The 12,934-nt window shown below is 51.7% G+C and overlaps 1 protein-coding gene across 4 annotated transcripts in view; it reads right to left on the bottom strand.

Annotated features, from left to right (window-relative positions):
- Positions 1–12,697, bottom strand: part of spred1 (sprouty related EVH1 domain containing 1) — a 47,277-nt gene extending 34,580 nt beyond the window's left edge. The window contains exons 1-2 of one of the 4 annotated variants that reach the window (XM_056426740.1): positions 11,413–12,697; positions 9,592–10,008 (exon numbers count right to left, since the gene is read on the bottom strand). In XM_056426740.1, the coding sequence (XP_056282715.1) occupies positions 9,592–9,680 (89 nt within the window). In that variant the 5' untranslated portion in view covers positions 9,681–10,008; positions 11,413–12,697. Of the gene's footprint in view, positions 1–78; positions 235–388; positions 2,224–9,378; positions 10,009–11,412 lie in introns of those variants that run through there. The other 3 variants (XM_056426742.1, XM_056426743.1, XM_056426741.1) reach the window with 3 other exon arrangements.
- Between the last annotated feature and the right edge of the window lie 237 nt (positions 12,698–12,934).

Raw genomic sequence — 12,934 nt, 5'->3', positions numbered from 1 at the left:
ATTGTTTTGGTGACCTTTTATATCACTTGGTTTGCAAAGACATCGAAAGCAGACATGAAATATAAAATATCATCACACATAATTCAGTTGAACGGCATCCAGCGGTCCGAGAGCACACGCTCCACAGGGGGTCCAACATGTCCACATGAACACCAGAAAGAGCTGCTGCACTTCTCCTCCAACACTCGGGGTCAGAAGCGGCTCATAGCAGCGAGCTCGCCGAAACCAACTCAACTGAAAACAGAAGGTGAAGGAGCGAAGTCAAGGAATCAACGATGGATTCATTGTATATTTGGGGTTTCAGAGCATGATGTAACAGACCACGGGAGAAGATCTCTCTATTTAGAAGCAGTCGGTGTGTGTTTAACCCGGCCGGAGGGTGACTGACCATATGGCCACGTTCAGGCGGTGGTCTCCAACCTTTACCCGAAAGCGTCTTCCTCATGACACCTCAGAGGACTTTGAATCACAGCCATCAACAACAACTGTATCTACATGAGGAATACAAAAGATTACAGGCCCAAATAGAGAGGGAGGGTATTAACTGTCTTTACATTGGTGATCAGTCACATGTCCAACAGTCCTGAACGGTCATATTGTGACCACGACTGGATGGATCACTGCAGGAGATCGTCTCACGCCTTTCATGCAGACTATTCATCAGACATCAGAATTAAACACCATCCTCCCGGCTCCTCTGCTCACTGAGAGTCAGACGTTTCCCCGATTAGATAACACGGACTGCCTCGGGCCACCGGACACAACAACGGTCAGGTTGTGCTGAGACCAGCGCTTTGCAGACACTCCTGGTAACGTATTAAAGACGAGGTCCGAGAGCTCCTGAAAGAATAGAATAATAATACATCACATGACGTGTGGAAAAGGTCACAGGTACACTGACGGGACAGAAGAAGAGCAGGAGACCCAAACCAGAGGTCAGAGTGTTTTGGACTCTTCATCAGAAACGAGACTCCAAATGAAACGCTCGATGTCGCCATAATAACCATCTGCCAACCACTTTGTCACATCCAATGAAAAGGTCAGAACAGGTCGAGGTTGTGTTCATAATCCTCTTATTGCTTCATCGACAGGAGATTTGACAAGTTGGTAAAATAATTAATGGAGCTGCAGCTACATCATGTTTAACTGGCATTTGTTGTCATATTATTTAGATCGGATTATGTTTTGTCGAGAGTTCTGAAGCACAGATGTTGGTAGTTTTGTCGTATCCAGACAATCCTCAGTGGCTCAATCCTTCAACGATGCTCCATGAAGTCGCCGTGCGCCCGTCTGACCGTCTGATTGGCCGACAGTTTGGCCGTGAGCTTATTCAGTCAAGGGGGAAGACAGACGTGGACCACGCTGTACGTCCTCGACTTGTTATTTTAATCTTCATAACACCAAGGACGTTTCCAAATATTCCAGAGTTATTTCTGCCACTCAATGAGTTTTAACAAGAAAAGCAACAATCCTGCCAATTAAAGCCGAGCAGATACCAGATATCTGGACCATCACAGATAAAGAATGGATTCAACCCAACATGATGAGTCTCTTGTCCACCTCAAGGCGCTCCCATCACAGCCGTGTTGCAGGAACTGGTGGTGGGAAGTTGACAGAAACACCACCACCACTGACTTCCCCCTCGCTCACTCCCAGCAGCACCGTTCTGGTTGCAGCTCATCGCGGCGCCACAGAAGTCGTGTGAACCGGACGCGAGGACCGCGCCGCAGCAGGGAGACGTCGGAGCAGCATAACCAGCTCCAGAGGGGAATGCTGCTGCCCTCTGTGGCCCCCAATAAAGGATGCGGTGATGGGTGCAGGAGGGGCTGTCAGTCACGCAGGGGTCCCTGGGGTGAACAGAAGGCAGGCGGTGGCGTCGCTCAGCCACGACCAGGGCACAATGACCCGGCCTGACCCTTCAGCCCTCCATCACACACAGCCGTGACCCTCACAGGCCGGAGAGGAAGTCTGAGAGTGTAGACGCACAGTTTCTATCTAACTTGCATTCAGTCGAGGAACAGGAGACATACCTGAAACTAATTTAAATAGTTGTGTCTGAAACCTGCAGCCCAACCCAACCAACAACAGACAACTGGACGACATATATTTAACATCTTTAAAGCAAGGGAATAAAACAAGTTACAGCCGCTCCTCTTCCTCCCTCATCGAAACCCGTTCCTTTCTGAAGGGAAAAGCCGTAAGGAATCCAAAAAGATGTTTGAGTGCAACCTGCTGCATCCCTCTCACACACACACACACACACACACACACACACACACACACACACACACACACACACACACACACACACACACACACACACACACACACACACACACACACACACACACACACACACACACACACACACACACACACACACACACACACACACACAGTTCAGAGTGGGATGGCGGAGACAAAGGCCGGCCTCCACGCCCCTTGCTGGGAGCACACAGTCGACTGGACACACAATTGAAAGCGGAAGCAGATCAGCTGGCCGGGGGAGGAGGGGGGGGGGGATAGAGAGAAAAGAGCCCCCCATTCCAAATTATTCCAAGTTATTCTGCTGGATGACTGACTTCATTTCCGACCAAAAGCAGGAGAGAAAAGCAAGGGGAGGGGTGAGAGTGTAACAGAGGACTGTTGGGAGAGGAGGAAGAGGAGGAGGAGGAGGAGGCTATGGATGGGAACAGGGTGCATTTGAATATGACCTTTTATTTTGACCAATAGGATGTGCATCAGCATCTACACAGCATGATGTGTACAGACATGCTGTGAGTTACAATGAATATAAGTTACAATTAAATGTATCTTAAAACCTCATTAAAGTGAGAGCAAAGAGCAAACACTAACATGGCTAGAATGAGAAAAGAAGAGAAGAGAAGAAAAGAGGAGAGGAGAGGGAGAGGGAGACGAGAGAAGAGAGGAGAGGAGAGGAGAGGGGAGGAGAGGAGAGGAGAGGAGAGAGAGAGGAGAGAGAGGAGAGAGAGGAGAGGAGAGGAGAGGAGAGGAGAGGAGAGGAGAGGAGAGGAGAGGAGAGGAGAGGGAGGAGAGGAGAGGAGAGGGAGAGGAGGAGAGGAGAGGAGAGGAGAGGAGAGGAGGTGGAGAGGAGAGGAGGTGGAGAGGAGGAGAGGAGAGGAGAGGAGGAGGAGAGGAGGAGAGGAGAGGAGAGAGAGGGAGAGGAGAGGAGAGGAGAGGAGAGGAGAGGAGGAGAGGAGAGGAGAGGAGAGGAGGGGAGAGAGAGGAGAGGAGAGAGAGGAGGGGAGAGGAGAGAGGAGAGGAGAGGAGAGGAGGAGAGGAGAGAGGAGAGAAGAGGAGAGGAGAGAGAGAGGAGAGGAGAGGAGGAGGAGAGGGGAGAGGAGAGAGGAGAGGAGAGGAGGAGAGAGGAGAGAGGAGAGGAGGAGAGGAGAGGAGAGGAGGAGAGAGAGGAGAGGAGAGAGGAGGAGAGGAGAGGAGAGGAGAGGAGAGAGGAGAGGAGAGGAGGAGAGAGGAGGAGAGAGGAGAGGAGAGAGGAGAGGAGGAGAGAGGAGAGGAGAGGAGAGGAGAGGAGAGGAGGAGAGGAGAGGAGGAGAGGATGAGAGAGGAGGGAGGGAGGAGAGAGGGAGGAGGAGGAGGAGAGAGGGAGGAGGAGAGGGGGAGGGAGGAGGAGGAGCAGGAGGAGGAGAGAGGGAGAGAGAGAGAGGAGGGAGAGGGAGAGGAGGAGGAGGAGAGAGGAGAGAGAGAGGAGGGGAGAGGAGAGGAGGCGGCAGTGTGTGGTGCAGAACGGGATCCTGGGACATTTCCTCCGTGGACAAAGTGTCCGTTTGTCTGGCGCTCCGGACCACTGGGACCACTGGGACCACTGGGCTCCAGTATACCATCATGCTTTGCTCCCGTCTCAGCCATGGGCTCCCCCCCCCAGAGGGGAGGGGGGAGCAGGGGTCTGAGGGGAGGGGATTGAAAGAAAGATAGGAGGGGGAGAAGAAGGGAAGGAGGAGGAGTGAGAGCAGAGAGAGGATGTGGCCTGAGCCCTGGGTGCTCGCCAACTCACCCTCCCTCTCCTCCCCCCTCTCCCCCCTCGTCTCCCCCTCCCTCTCCTCCCTCTCCCCCTCTCCTCTCCTCCCCTCCTCCCCTCCTCCCTCACCCTCCCCCCCCTCTCCCCCCTCCCTCCCTCCTCCCCTCCCCTCCCCCTCCCCCCTCTCTCCCCCCCCCCCCTCCCTCCCCTCCTCCCTCTCCCCCTCCCCCCCTCCCTCCCTCCCTCCTCTCCTCCCCCTCCCTCTCTCCCTCCTCTCTCCTCCCTCTCTCCCCCTCCCTCTCCTCCCCCCTCCCTCTCCCTCTCCTCCTCCTCCTCCCTGCTCCCTCCTCTCCCTCCCTCCTCCTCCTCCCTCACCCTCCTCCTCCTCCTCCCTCTCCCTCTCTCCTCTCTCCTCCCTCCCCCTCTCCCCTCTCCCCTCCCCCTCTCCTCCCTCTCTCTCTCCCCCTCCCCGGCTGCCTCTCACTACACAATGGCCGCTTCTCTGCTGAAATGTCCCGTTCTTGGATCCCTGGAGGTTTGTCCTCCACGACGTCCGGCAGGGAGACGCGCTCTGCAAGCTAAGAGCTGCAGTCCTCCTCTCATTAGCATCAGAAAAGGGGGAATAGCACCCCACCTCTTTTTTTCCATCGCCCCTCTTCCTCCTCATCTCTCCCTGGCGTCGACCCGGAGGAAGGCCGTCGGGCCGTCCGGCTTCACCAGAACACTTTGGGTTGTCGGCCTTTTGAAGGAGGGGGGGATCTCTCAAATACGATAGAGAAAATAAACACAAGTTACCGATCCGATCGAACCGCCGTCCTGTAAGTTCGGTCTCGATGTATTGGATGCAGACCCGCCTGCCCACAGCGGCAGTCGAGGGGTTAATGGAGCAGAACAATATCAACCAGTTGAGAATTTATCAAAATGGAATCAACCGCAACCAAACAGCGGCGTCAGGAAGGCGCCGTGGAGCCGGAAGAGGATGAAGTTGGTTTCCGATCGCTGTGATCGCCTCACTGAGGGACAGAGAACATGTGATCACGAACATGTGATCACGAACATGTGATCACGAACATGTGATCAGGAACATGTGATCACGAACATGTGATCAGGAACATGTGATCACGAACATGTGATCACAAACATGTGATCAAGAACATGTGATCACGAACATGTGATCACGAACATGTGATCACGATCATGTGATCAAGAACATGTGATCACGAACATGTGATCACGAACATGTGATCACGAACATGTGATCACGAACATGTGATCAAGAACATGTGATCACGAACATGTGATCAAGAACATGTGATCAGGAACATGTGATAACGAACATGTGATCAGGAACATGTGATCAAGAACATGTGATAACGAACATGTGATCAGGAACATGTGATCAAGAACATGTGATCAAGAACATGTGATCAGGAACATGTGATCAAGAACATGTGATAATGAACATGTGATCAGGAACATGTGATAACGAACATGTGATCAGGAACATGTGATCAAGAACATGTGATCACGAACATGTGATCAAGAACATGTGATCAAGAACATGTGATCAGGAACATGTGATCAAGAACATGTGATCAGGAACATGTGATCAAGAACATGTGATCAAGAACATGTGATCAGGAACATGTGATCAAGAACATGTGATCAAGAACATGTGATCAGGAACATGTGATCAGGAACATGTGATCAAGAACATGTGATAACGAACATGTGATCAAGAACATGTGATAACGAACATGTGATCAGGAACATGTGATCACGAACATGTGATCAAGAACATGTGATCAGGAACATGTGATCACGAACATGTGATCAGGAACATGTGATCAGGAACATGTGATCAAGAACATGTGATCACGAACATGTGATCAAGAACATGTGATCAGGAACATGTGATCAGGAACATGTGATCACGAACATGTGATCAAGAACATGTGATCAGGAACATGTGATCAAGAACAAGTGATAATGAACATGTGATCAGGAACATGTGATAACGAACATGTGATCAAGAACATGTGATCAAGAACATGTGATAATGAACATGTGATCAGGAACATGTGATAACGAACATGTGATCATTAACATGTGATCAAGAACATGTGATCATTAACATGTGATCAAGAACATGTGATCTGAGCCGTCGATCCCAGCAGGGCATCCAATCCGAACGGCGCAAGCTAGCTGGCCAATGAGCTACGGTTCGACTCCCCTAAATAACCAGCGGCAACTGCAGGCGCAGACAGTCTGTCGCCACGCGGCCGTGGCGACAGCAGGCCGGACGAGACGCCGGGAATAAAAACAGAGCTCGTCACGATGCCGACAGAACCGCCCACAGGCCGGCCTGCTCCGCTGCAGCGAAGACGTCGGCTCCAGAAGGAGAAGTGAAAGAGAAGTTTGGCCTCTCCTCTCAACACCTCGGCTGCTGGTGAGTCATCGCCTCACAGGAACATTCAGCAGCGAGCGACTGACTCAGGCAGCAACAACAGCCTCTCTGCTGCTCGCCGTCCCACGCTTCACCCCCGCTTCACCCCCGCTCACAGAAACACCAGCTCACGGTTCTGGAGCGTCCGGACAGCCGGCAGTGGGTCGGAGGAGCCGGAGAGACCCGCAGGAGCAGATGGACGTCAGAGCGCTCAGCCGGACAGCCGAACATCGATGTTCTGACCCGACATTCCTGGATCGGGCCTGAACCCCAACAACAAGGTTCTGGTGCCGCTGCCCGATAAATCACACGGCTCCCACATGGGCATCAAATGCCAAAGAACTATTCGTAAACATCAGTCAAAGCCACACATTGAGATGATCTTAATTTGAACCACAAGTATTTGTAAAATTAAGACCTTGCGCTTTACCAAAAGAGAAAAAAAGTGGAACCGCAACGTTGGACTGCTGCGTCTCTTCTCTGATGTCAGAGGGCCCAAGGGGCCGAGTCCCTCGTCAGGGACTCTGAAGCCGGGGAGCCAAGGGAACAAGGCTGCCGTCTAGCTGTGGTAGAAACCATGAAGACAAGGTGCATCTTGGGAAGGATCAACCACCAAACCATGATGACGGCCCGCGGACGGAGAGAGAACCGCTTCTGACGGGTCGCGAACCATCATGTCGTTGTTGGGAAGAAGAACAAACGGCGTCATGAGGACAGGAACCTATTCGTCCCTCTTGAAAATCAATTAGACTCAAGTTTTCCATTGAAGCCTCTAAGATTTGGAGGAATCAAGAAACACTTTCACAATAACAGTCTGTTCCAGATCCTAAATATCGCCACGAGACGGGAACGAAATCTGATCAAAGTTGCTGAGCAGATACTAAAATATCGATATTCTAACAGGCGGCCAATTTGAATCCTATTCGAAAACTTCAAAGACACTTGAAACCATAAAGCTCAAGTGGGACCACGGCCTATCTCTCCCACAAACACACACATGGCAAACGTTCCCAGGAAGTAAACACACCAGTGTGTGTGTGCACAGAAACCCCTTCCTGTTTTCAAAGTGTTTGGGAACTCAATCAAAAGACACGAGGTTTAGGATTTACATCTGTGGCCTTTTATGTGTGCGGCCTGCAGGAGGCCAGCTGCAGCAGAGAGCTCCCACAAGCTGCAGCACGGCCAGAACAAGACCCACAACACCCGGAGCTCTGGCCGCTGGACATCTGAGGCTCCACGAGAAGACGAGCCGTCGGGATGAGGAGGAGGCCAATCTGCATGGCATATATCCACTTTAAAATCAAGACATGTAGATGTGCTCTAAAGACACTGCTGACATTCACGCCAGTTTATGCTCGCTCCGAAAATACTTGAAGAGGAAATGAGAATTATAAGAGGGAAGTGGCTCGGGTTTAAAATACACAGAATCCGGGCCTACATGTGTCCATGGGAATGGAACGGTCCACCTCTATACAAGGCCTGTTCAGTCACAGGCTGACACAGTGGAGCATTGTCGTCAATCACACAGACAATACGACAGCTTCTCGTGGAACAAGCAGGCACTGGGGCGGAAATATTCTACACGCTAAATAACTTTTAGGATTGTTCAACTTTTGCCTTCCGTAAATACGCTGGACTGGAGAGAAGTGTCACGTAAACACCGGTATTCCTTCAACAGGCGTATCTCAGACGTCTCTAATGGGAGAACAGGCCGCTCCCCAGAAAGAGGTCAATGCTGTCACAAGTGCCTCATGTCAAATATCACATCTCAATGGTCTGTGTTCAGCACCGTCGTCACGGCAACACTTCCCCAAAAGAATACAGAAGCAAAACCAGAGCCGTGTTCAGCTCAGACTCGGCCAGAGGTCAGACCTCTCGTTCGGGGACGCCACGCGCTCACGAGGTCGCATCAACAACCCCAAATAACACCGGCTGTAAGAAAAGAGGAAAGAAAGGTCCAGGAAATGATGTAGTTTAACATCAAGGCCACAGGATACGGGCCGTCACCCCGGCCCTGAAGCACGAGCCCGGCAGCCGAGGAGCTTCATGACGGGGTTGTTTGGGCGGAATGTGTTGGGAACGCAGCAGGAAGGGGAGGAACAGCCCTCAGGTGATCAGACCACGACACCCACATGGGCAGAGAGAACGCCGAGCTGTCAAATCACACAGACACACCTGGCTGGAACAGACCAGCCTGCAGGACGCCATGAGGCCGACGCTCCACTCGCCCTCAGCGATGGGAAAGGGACGAGGAACTAACCCACCCCCTGTGGATGCTCCTTCATGGTACAGTCCGTACACAGACTGATGAGCAGAGGAGCCGCCACGAGTCGCTCATTCTAACCCATTTCGTGTTTTGTGAAGACAACTCTGGTTTAAAATCCACAAATGTGTAAAAAACAAACAAGCTTGCCCCACAACGGCTGAAGAGCGTCTCCATCCCTCAGAGGGACCAGCACAGCGCCGCCCTGGTGGTGAGGACACACATGTAAGAGAAGACATTCAGCAGAGACGCTGTGATGACCCTCCGACTTCTCCCAGCATGACCATTGTCCTCGTTTGAAAAATTCACATTGACCTTACGTCACACACACACACAACTAAACCTGCGAGGCTTTGAGCGCCTCGTGTCACCTCGGCCTTGTGAGCAGAGCTGCACCGAGGCCAGGGAGCATGTTCTCAGTGTGTGTGTGTGCGTGTGTGTGTGTGTGTGTGTGTGTGTGTGTGTGTGTGTGCGTGTCCAGCAGCTCGGCAGCCATCTTTCAGACTAAACCACATCTATGTTCACGCTGCAAGGAGCGTCACACGTCCCCGTTGTTCGTTTGGACAGTGAAGGAGAATCAAAAAAATAGAACCAAGATTTATAAGTTCTGTATATTCAAAAGAAAAGGGTGACGTCTTTATTTCTTTTTTTAGGATTTAGCAAGTGACTCACCATCAGAATGTATCTGATCAATGGGAAATTAAAATAAAATAAAGAAAAAGAATTTGCAACCGGGAAAATATTTTTAGATTATCAGATTTTGAAAAAGAAAAAAGTAAATAGCAATAAGAACAACATCTTTGATCTTGTTCTTCCTTTTGTGAATGGGTGGCTCATCAGTGAAAGCACACAGCAGAGACTCTGTCTGGATCAGACAACACACACAAGGTGGAATCACAGCAACGATGTTCGGATCCCTTCGCCATCTGAGCTGCTGCCGTCATGCCGTGTGGAACAAGCAGCGACCGCAGCATCACACCACCGCCGTGGTCGTCGTTCCCACAGCGAGGGCCCTGGGGGCCCCGGAGACGTCCCTGAGATTATTGCAGTCCCAGCTCATTCTGGAATGGATGCGTTTCAATGTAATTCCTCTCACTGGAGGTCAGCATGACGAGAACATGTTGAATGTTTATCTATTTGACGGCTTGATACGAGGAAAAGAAATTCCGTGACGTATGTTACATAAAACCCAGAAGTGTAGTTCAAGGACAGGGTTAGGGTTAGGCCTCCATGCATTCAATCAATCCCATGTAGGCCACGGATAGATGGAGGGGGACATGGTGTCCACACTGAACCACGGCACTGGAGAGAAGAGAGAAGAGAAAAGAGAAGAGAAGAGAGAAGAGAGAATAATAATAATAATAAATCAAATTTCTATAGCGCTTTTCATAATACTCAAAGACGCTTTACAACACATAATTTAAAATTTTCTAAAAGCTATGCATTAAAAATTACAATAAAAACAAACGATAAAAGCAAATAAGAACGTTCAGAGCAACAATCACACATTCAAAGCAGTTTTGAGAAGAGAGAAGAGAGAAGGGAGAAGGGAGCATGTGACTTCCTCTGTGACACATGAAGAGAGGACAAATCCTCAGAGATAGTGAGAAGCTCCGGTTTAAAATAAAACACGCATACGTGTGTGTGTGTGTGTGTGTGTGTGTGTGTGTGTGTGTGTGTGTGTGCGCGCGCGCTCGGGTTAGCCGTGTTGTGCACTGTCCAGTCGGCGCAGGCGCGTGACCGCGGTGTCGTCGGTGCAATGCAGCGCCCAGGCTGTGAATGGGCAGCAGGTACTTTATGAATGGCGGGATCACGTGACCGCAGCACCTCCCGGAGCAGATCCTTCTCACCGTCAACAAGCGCACACCCGGGATCGGCCTCAGAACCCGCGACATGCGACGGGCGCGACGTGTCCGGAAACACCCGAGCACGGAGCGCGTGACCCGAGCCTCGCGAGGACTCGAGCGCGACGCCTTTCAAGCGCTTTTATGAATGGAGATGGCGATATGTAAATGAGTGTGATTGAGAAAAAAAATGGCATCTTCAGCCTCTCAACGATCACACTGCCGCGAGGAGGCGGAGGATTCTGTTAAATTAAATAAAAGGCAAAATACAAACATATGATCCGCTCGATTATAATCGATGATTATGAAATCATGGCGGAAAACAGTCACAGCTCTGATCAGATGGACTAGACACGGCCTGTTGAGACTGGATCATCGCTGTGTACTTGTGTACACATACATACACCGAGTGATGCACTACCAGTCTATAAGCAATGATAACTATCCTGGGTGTATTATTTATTATTGATATGATCTTCCTGCTAAATGAACGATGTGCAGGCAGCGCATGAATAAACCTCGACACACGTTGGCCTGATATGAACGATCAGTCCATGTTGTTCACACATAGAAGACAGGTTATTCAGAAGGAGATCCTGTCACCCAGATGCCACTCGGGATGCATCATCCCTCCTGTGTCTCTGTGGTGACCCACAGAGAGAAGATGCTCCTGGCCCACAGAAGATGCTCCTGACCCACAGAGAGAAGATGCTCCTGGCCCACAGAAGATGCTCCTGACCCACAGAGAGAAGATGCTCCTGACCCACAGAAGATGCTCCTGGAGGAGGCAGCGTGGGGACAGGTCGGCTCCCCGCTAACCTTGTTGTTGCAGAGCATGGAGTCGAGTGCACACGGTACTTACTCGTTGTTTGGATTTGTTGAATCTTCACTCATTTTTTTCCTCACGGGGATCCGGATCCTATCGATAGCCTCGACGCCGCAGTGACGGCGGGATAAAGCAGCTCAGGACTCAGCATGTTGCTCCGCGCGCGGCGGTGCGCCCTGCTCCGGGCCGGCGCTGCGCGGCGCACGATGCGCGCTCCTCATGCCGCACGAAGCGTCCCTCCCGACGGAGCTAGCTGCCCGTTAGCCTCGCTGCCTGCAGCCGACGTTAAACCGCGAGGAGCAAAGACAGCCGCTGCTTCATGGTGTCCTCCCTGGAAGTAAAATCCGACCCCAACAAACGGGCCATCCTCCCGCGGCTCGGAGCGTCGACACGCCAACACGAACCGATCCACACGAACACCGCGAATAGATCCTCAACGCCCCGCTGGTGGCGGACTCGCGTGCGGCGGGTTATTTACGGAGCATCCATTCGCCAACTTCAGGTCCCGGACTGGAGGAGCGGCGCGGCGGCGTCAACGTGTCCGCGGCTCCGGGGAAGGCATCCGACACCCAGAAGCTTCCGCTGCGCTCGAGACGGGGTCTGCTGCGGGAAGTAGACCCATCAACACGCGCGCGCTGCTCCGGGAGTCGGTGGACATCTGCTTTCATCGAACTCCATTTTCAACTCGGGGGGAATGAAACATCGGAAAACTGGGCGGATGAGTCGACCCTCGCTCGAGAAAATTAGATCCTTCCGCGACGTAGTAAAAACATCAAACTGTGTGGATTAACTGAGATCAAGCAGCGCGACGGGTCACGTGTCGTGGAGCAGAACCGGGTCCGGCTCCGTCCCGCGGGTCCGGGGAGCCGGAGGCGGCGGATAACGAGCGGTTATGTCCAAAGTTGACCTAAAGTAGTCCCCGCACTTCCCAAAAGAAGTTTCCCTTCAATCACGCATTGATACGAGAGGGAAGCGTCTGTGCGATAGCACGCGAAGTAGAGCCTCGGAGGAGGACTCCATTAGAACTGCTGCTGGGTCCACAGCTCCACCGCAGCCGAACCGGTACCAGCTGCGCTCATGCTGTCGGAATGCTCACGTGCACCAGCACGTGGATCACATCAGTATTGTTGTGTTATAGCCAGGAACGTGTCATCATTGTGTTTGTATTCAATGTGTAATACATATATTACACATGCGCAAAGATAGAATGGTCATTCACAAAAATAATTGTATGAACCACGCATGTCATCTATTCTGGGGGCTGGTTTGAAATCACAGTGTGGTATTGTTTTAGGAATGCAAGGTCTGTAAAGATAAATAAAGCATGAGTCACGTGATTAGCCTCTGCTACTTAGCCACACAAGGGGTCTGATCCCGTCTCCATGCAGGTGAAGCTGCCTCTCCCCAGGCAGCAGGAGCTCCATCCACAGCACAACACCTCCAGAGCAGCCACAACACGCCATGCTGCCGGAGCACCGACGAATCTCATTTGCAAATGTGTTAAAAGCCTCGCAGAGCGAATCGCTGGCCTGGTTGCGTAAGACTTAAATGCTGTTGG

The sequence above is a fragment of the Pseudoliparis swirei genome, chromosome 11, assembly GCF_029220125.1.
Source record: "Pseudoliparis swirei isolate HS2019 ecotype Mariana Trench chromosome 11, NWPU_hadal_v1, whole genome shotgun sequence".
In the NCBI taxonomy this organism is placed as follows: domain Eukaryota; kingdom Metazoa; phylum Chordata; class Actinopteri; order Perciformes; family Liparidae; genus Pseudoliparis; species Pseudoliparis swirei.
This window is presented reverse-complemented; position numbering and strand designations above follow the sequence as displayed.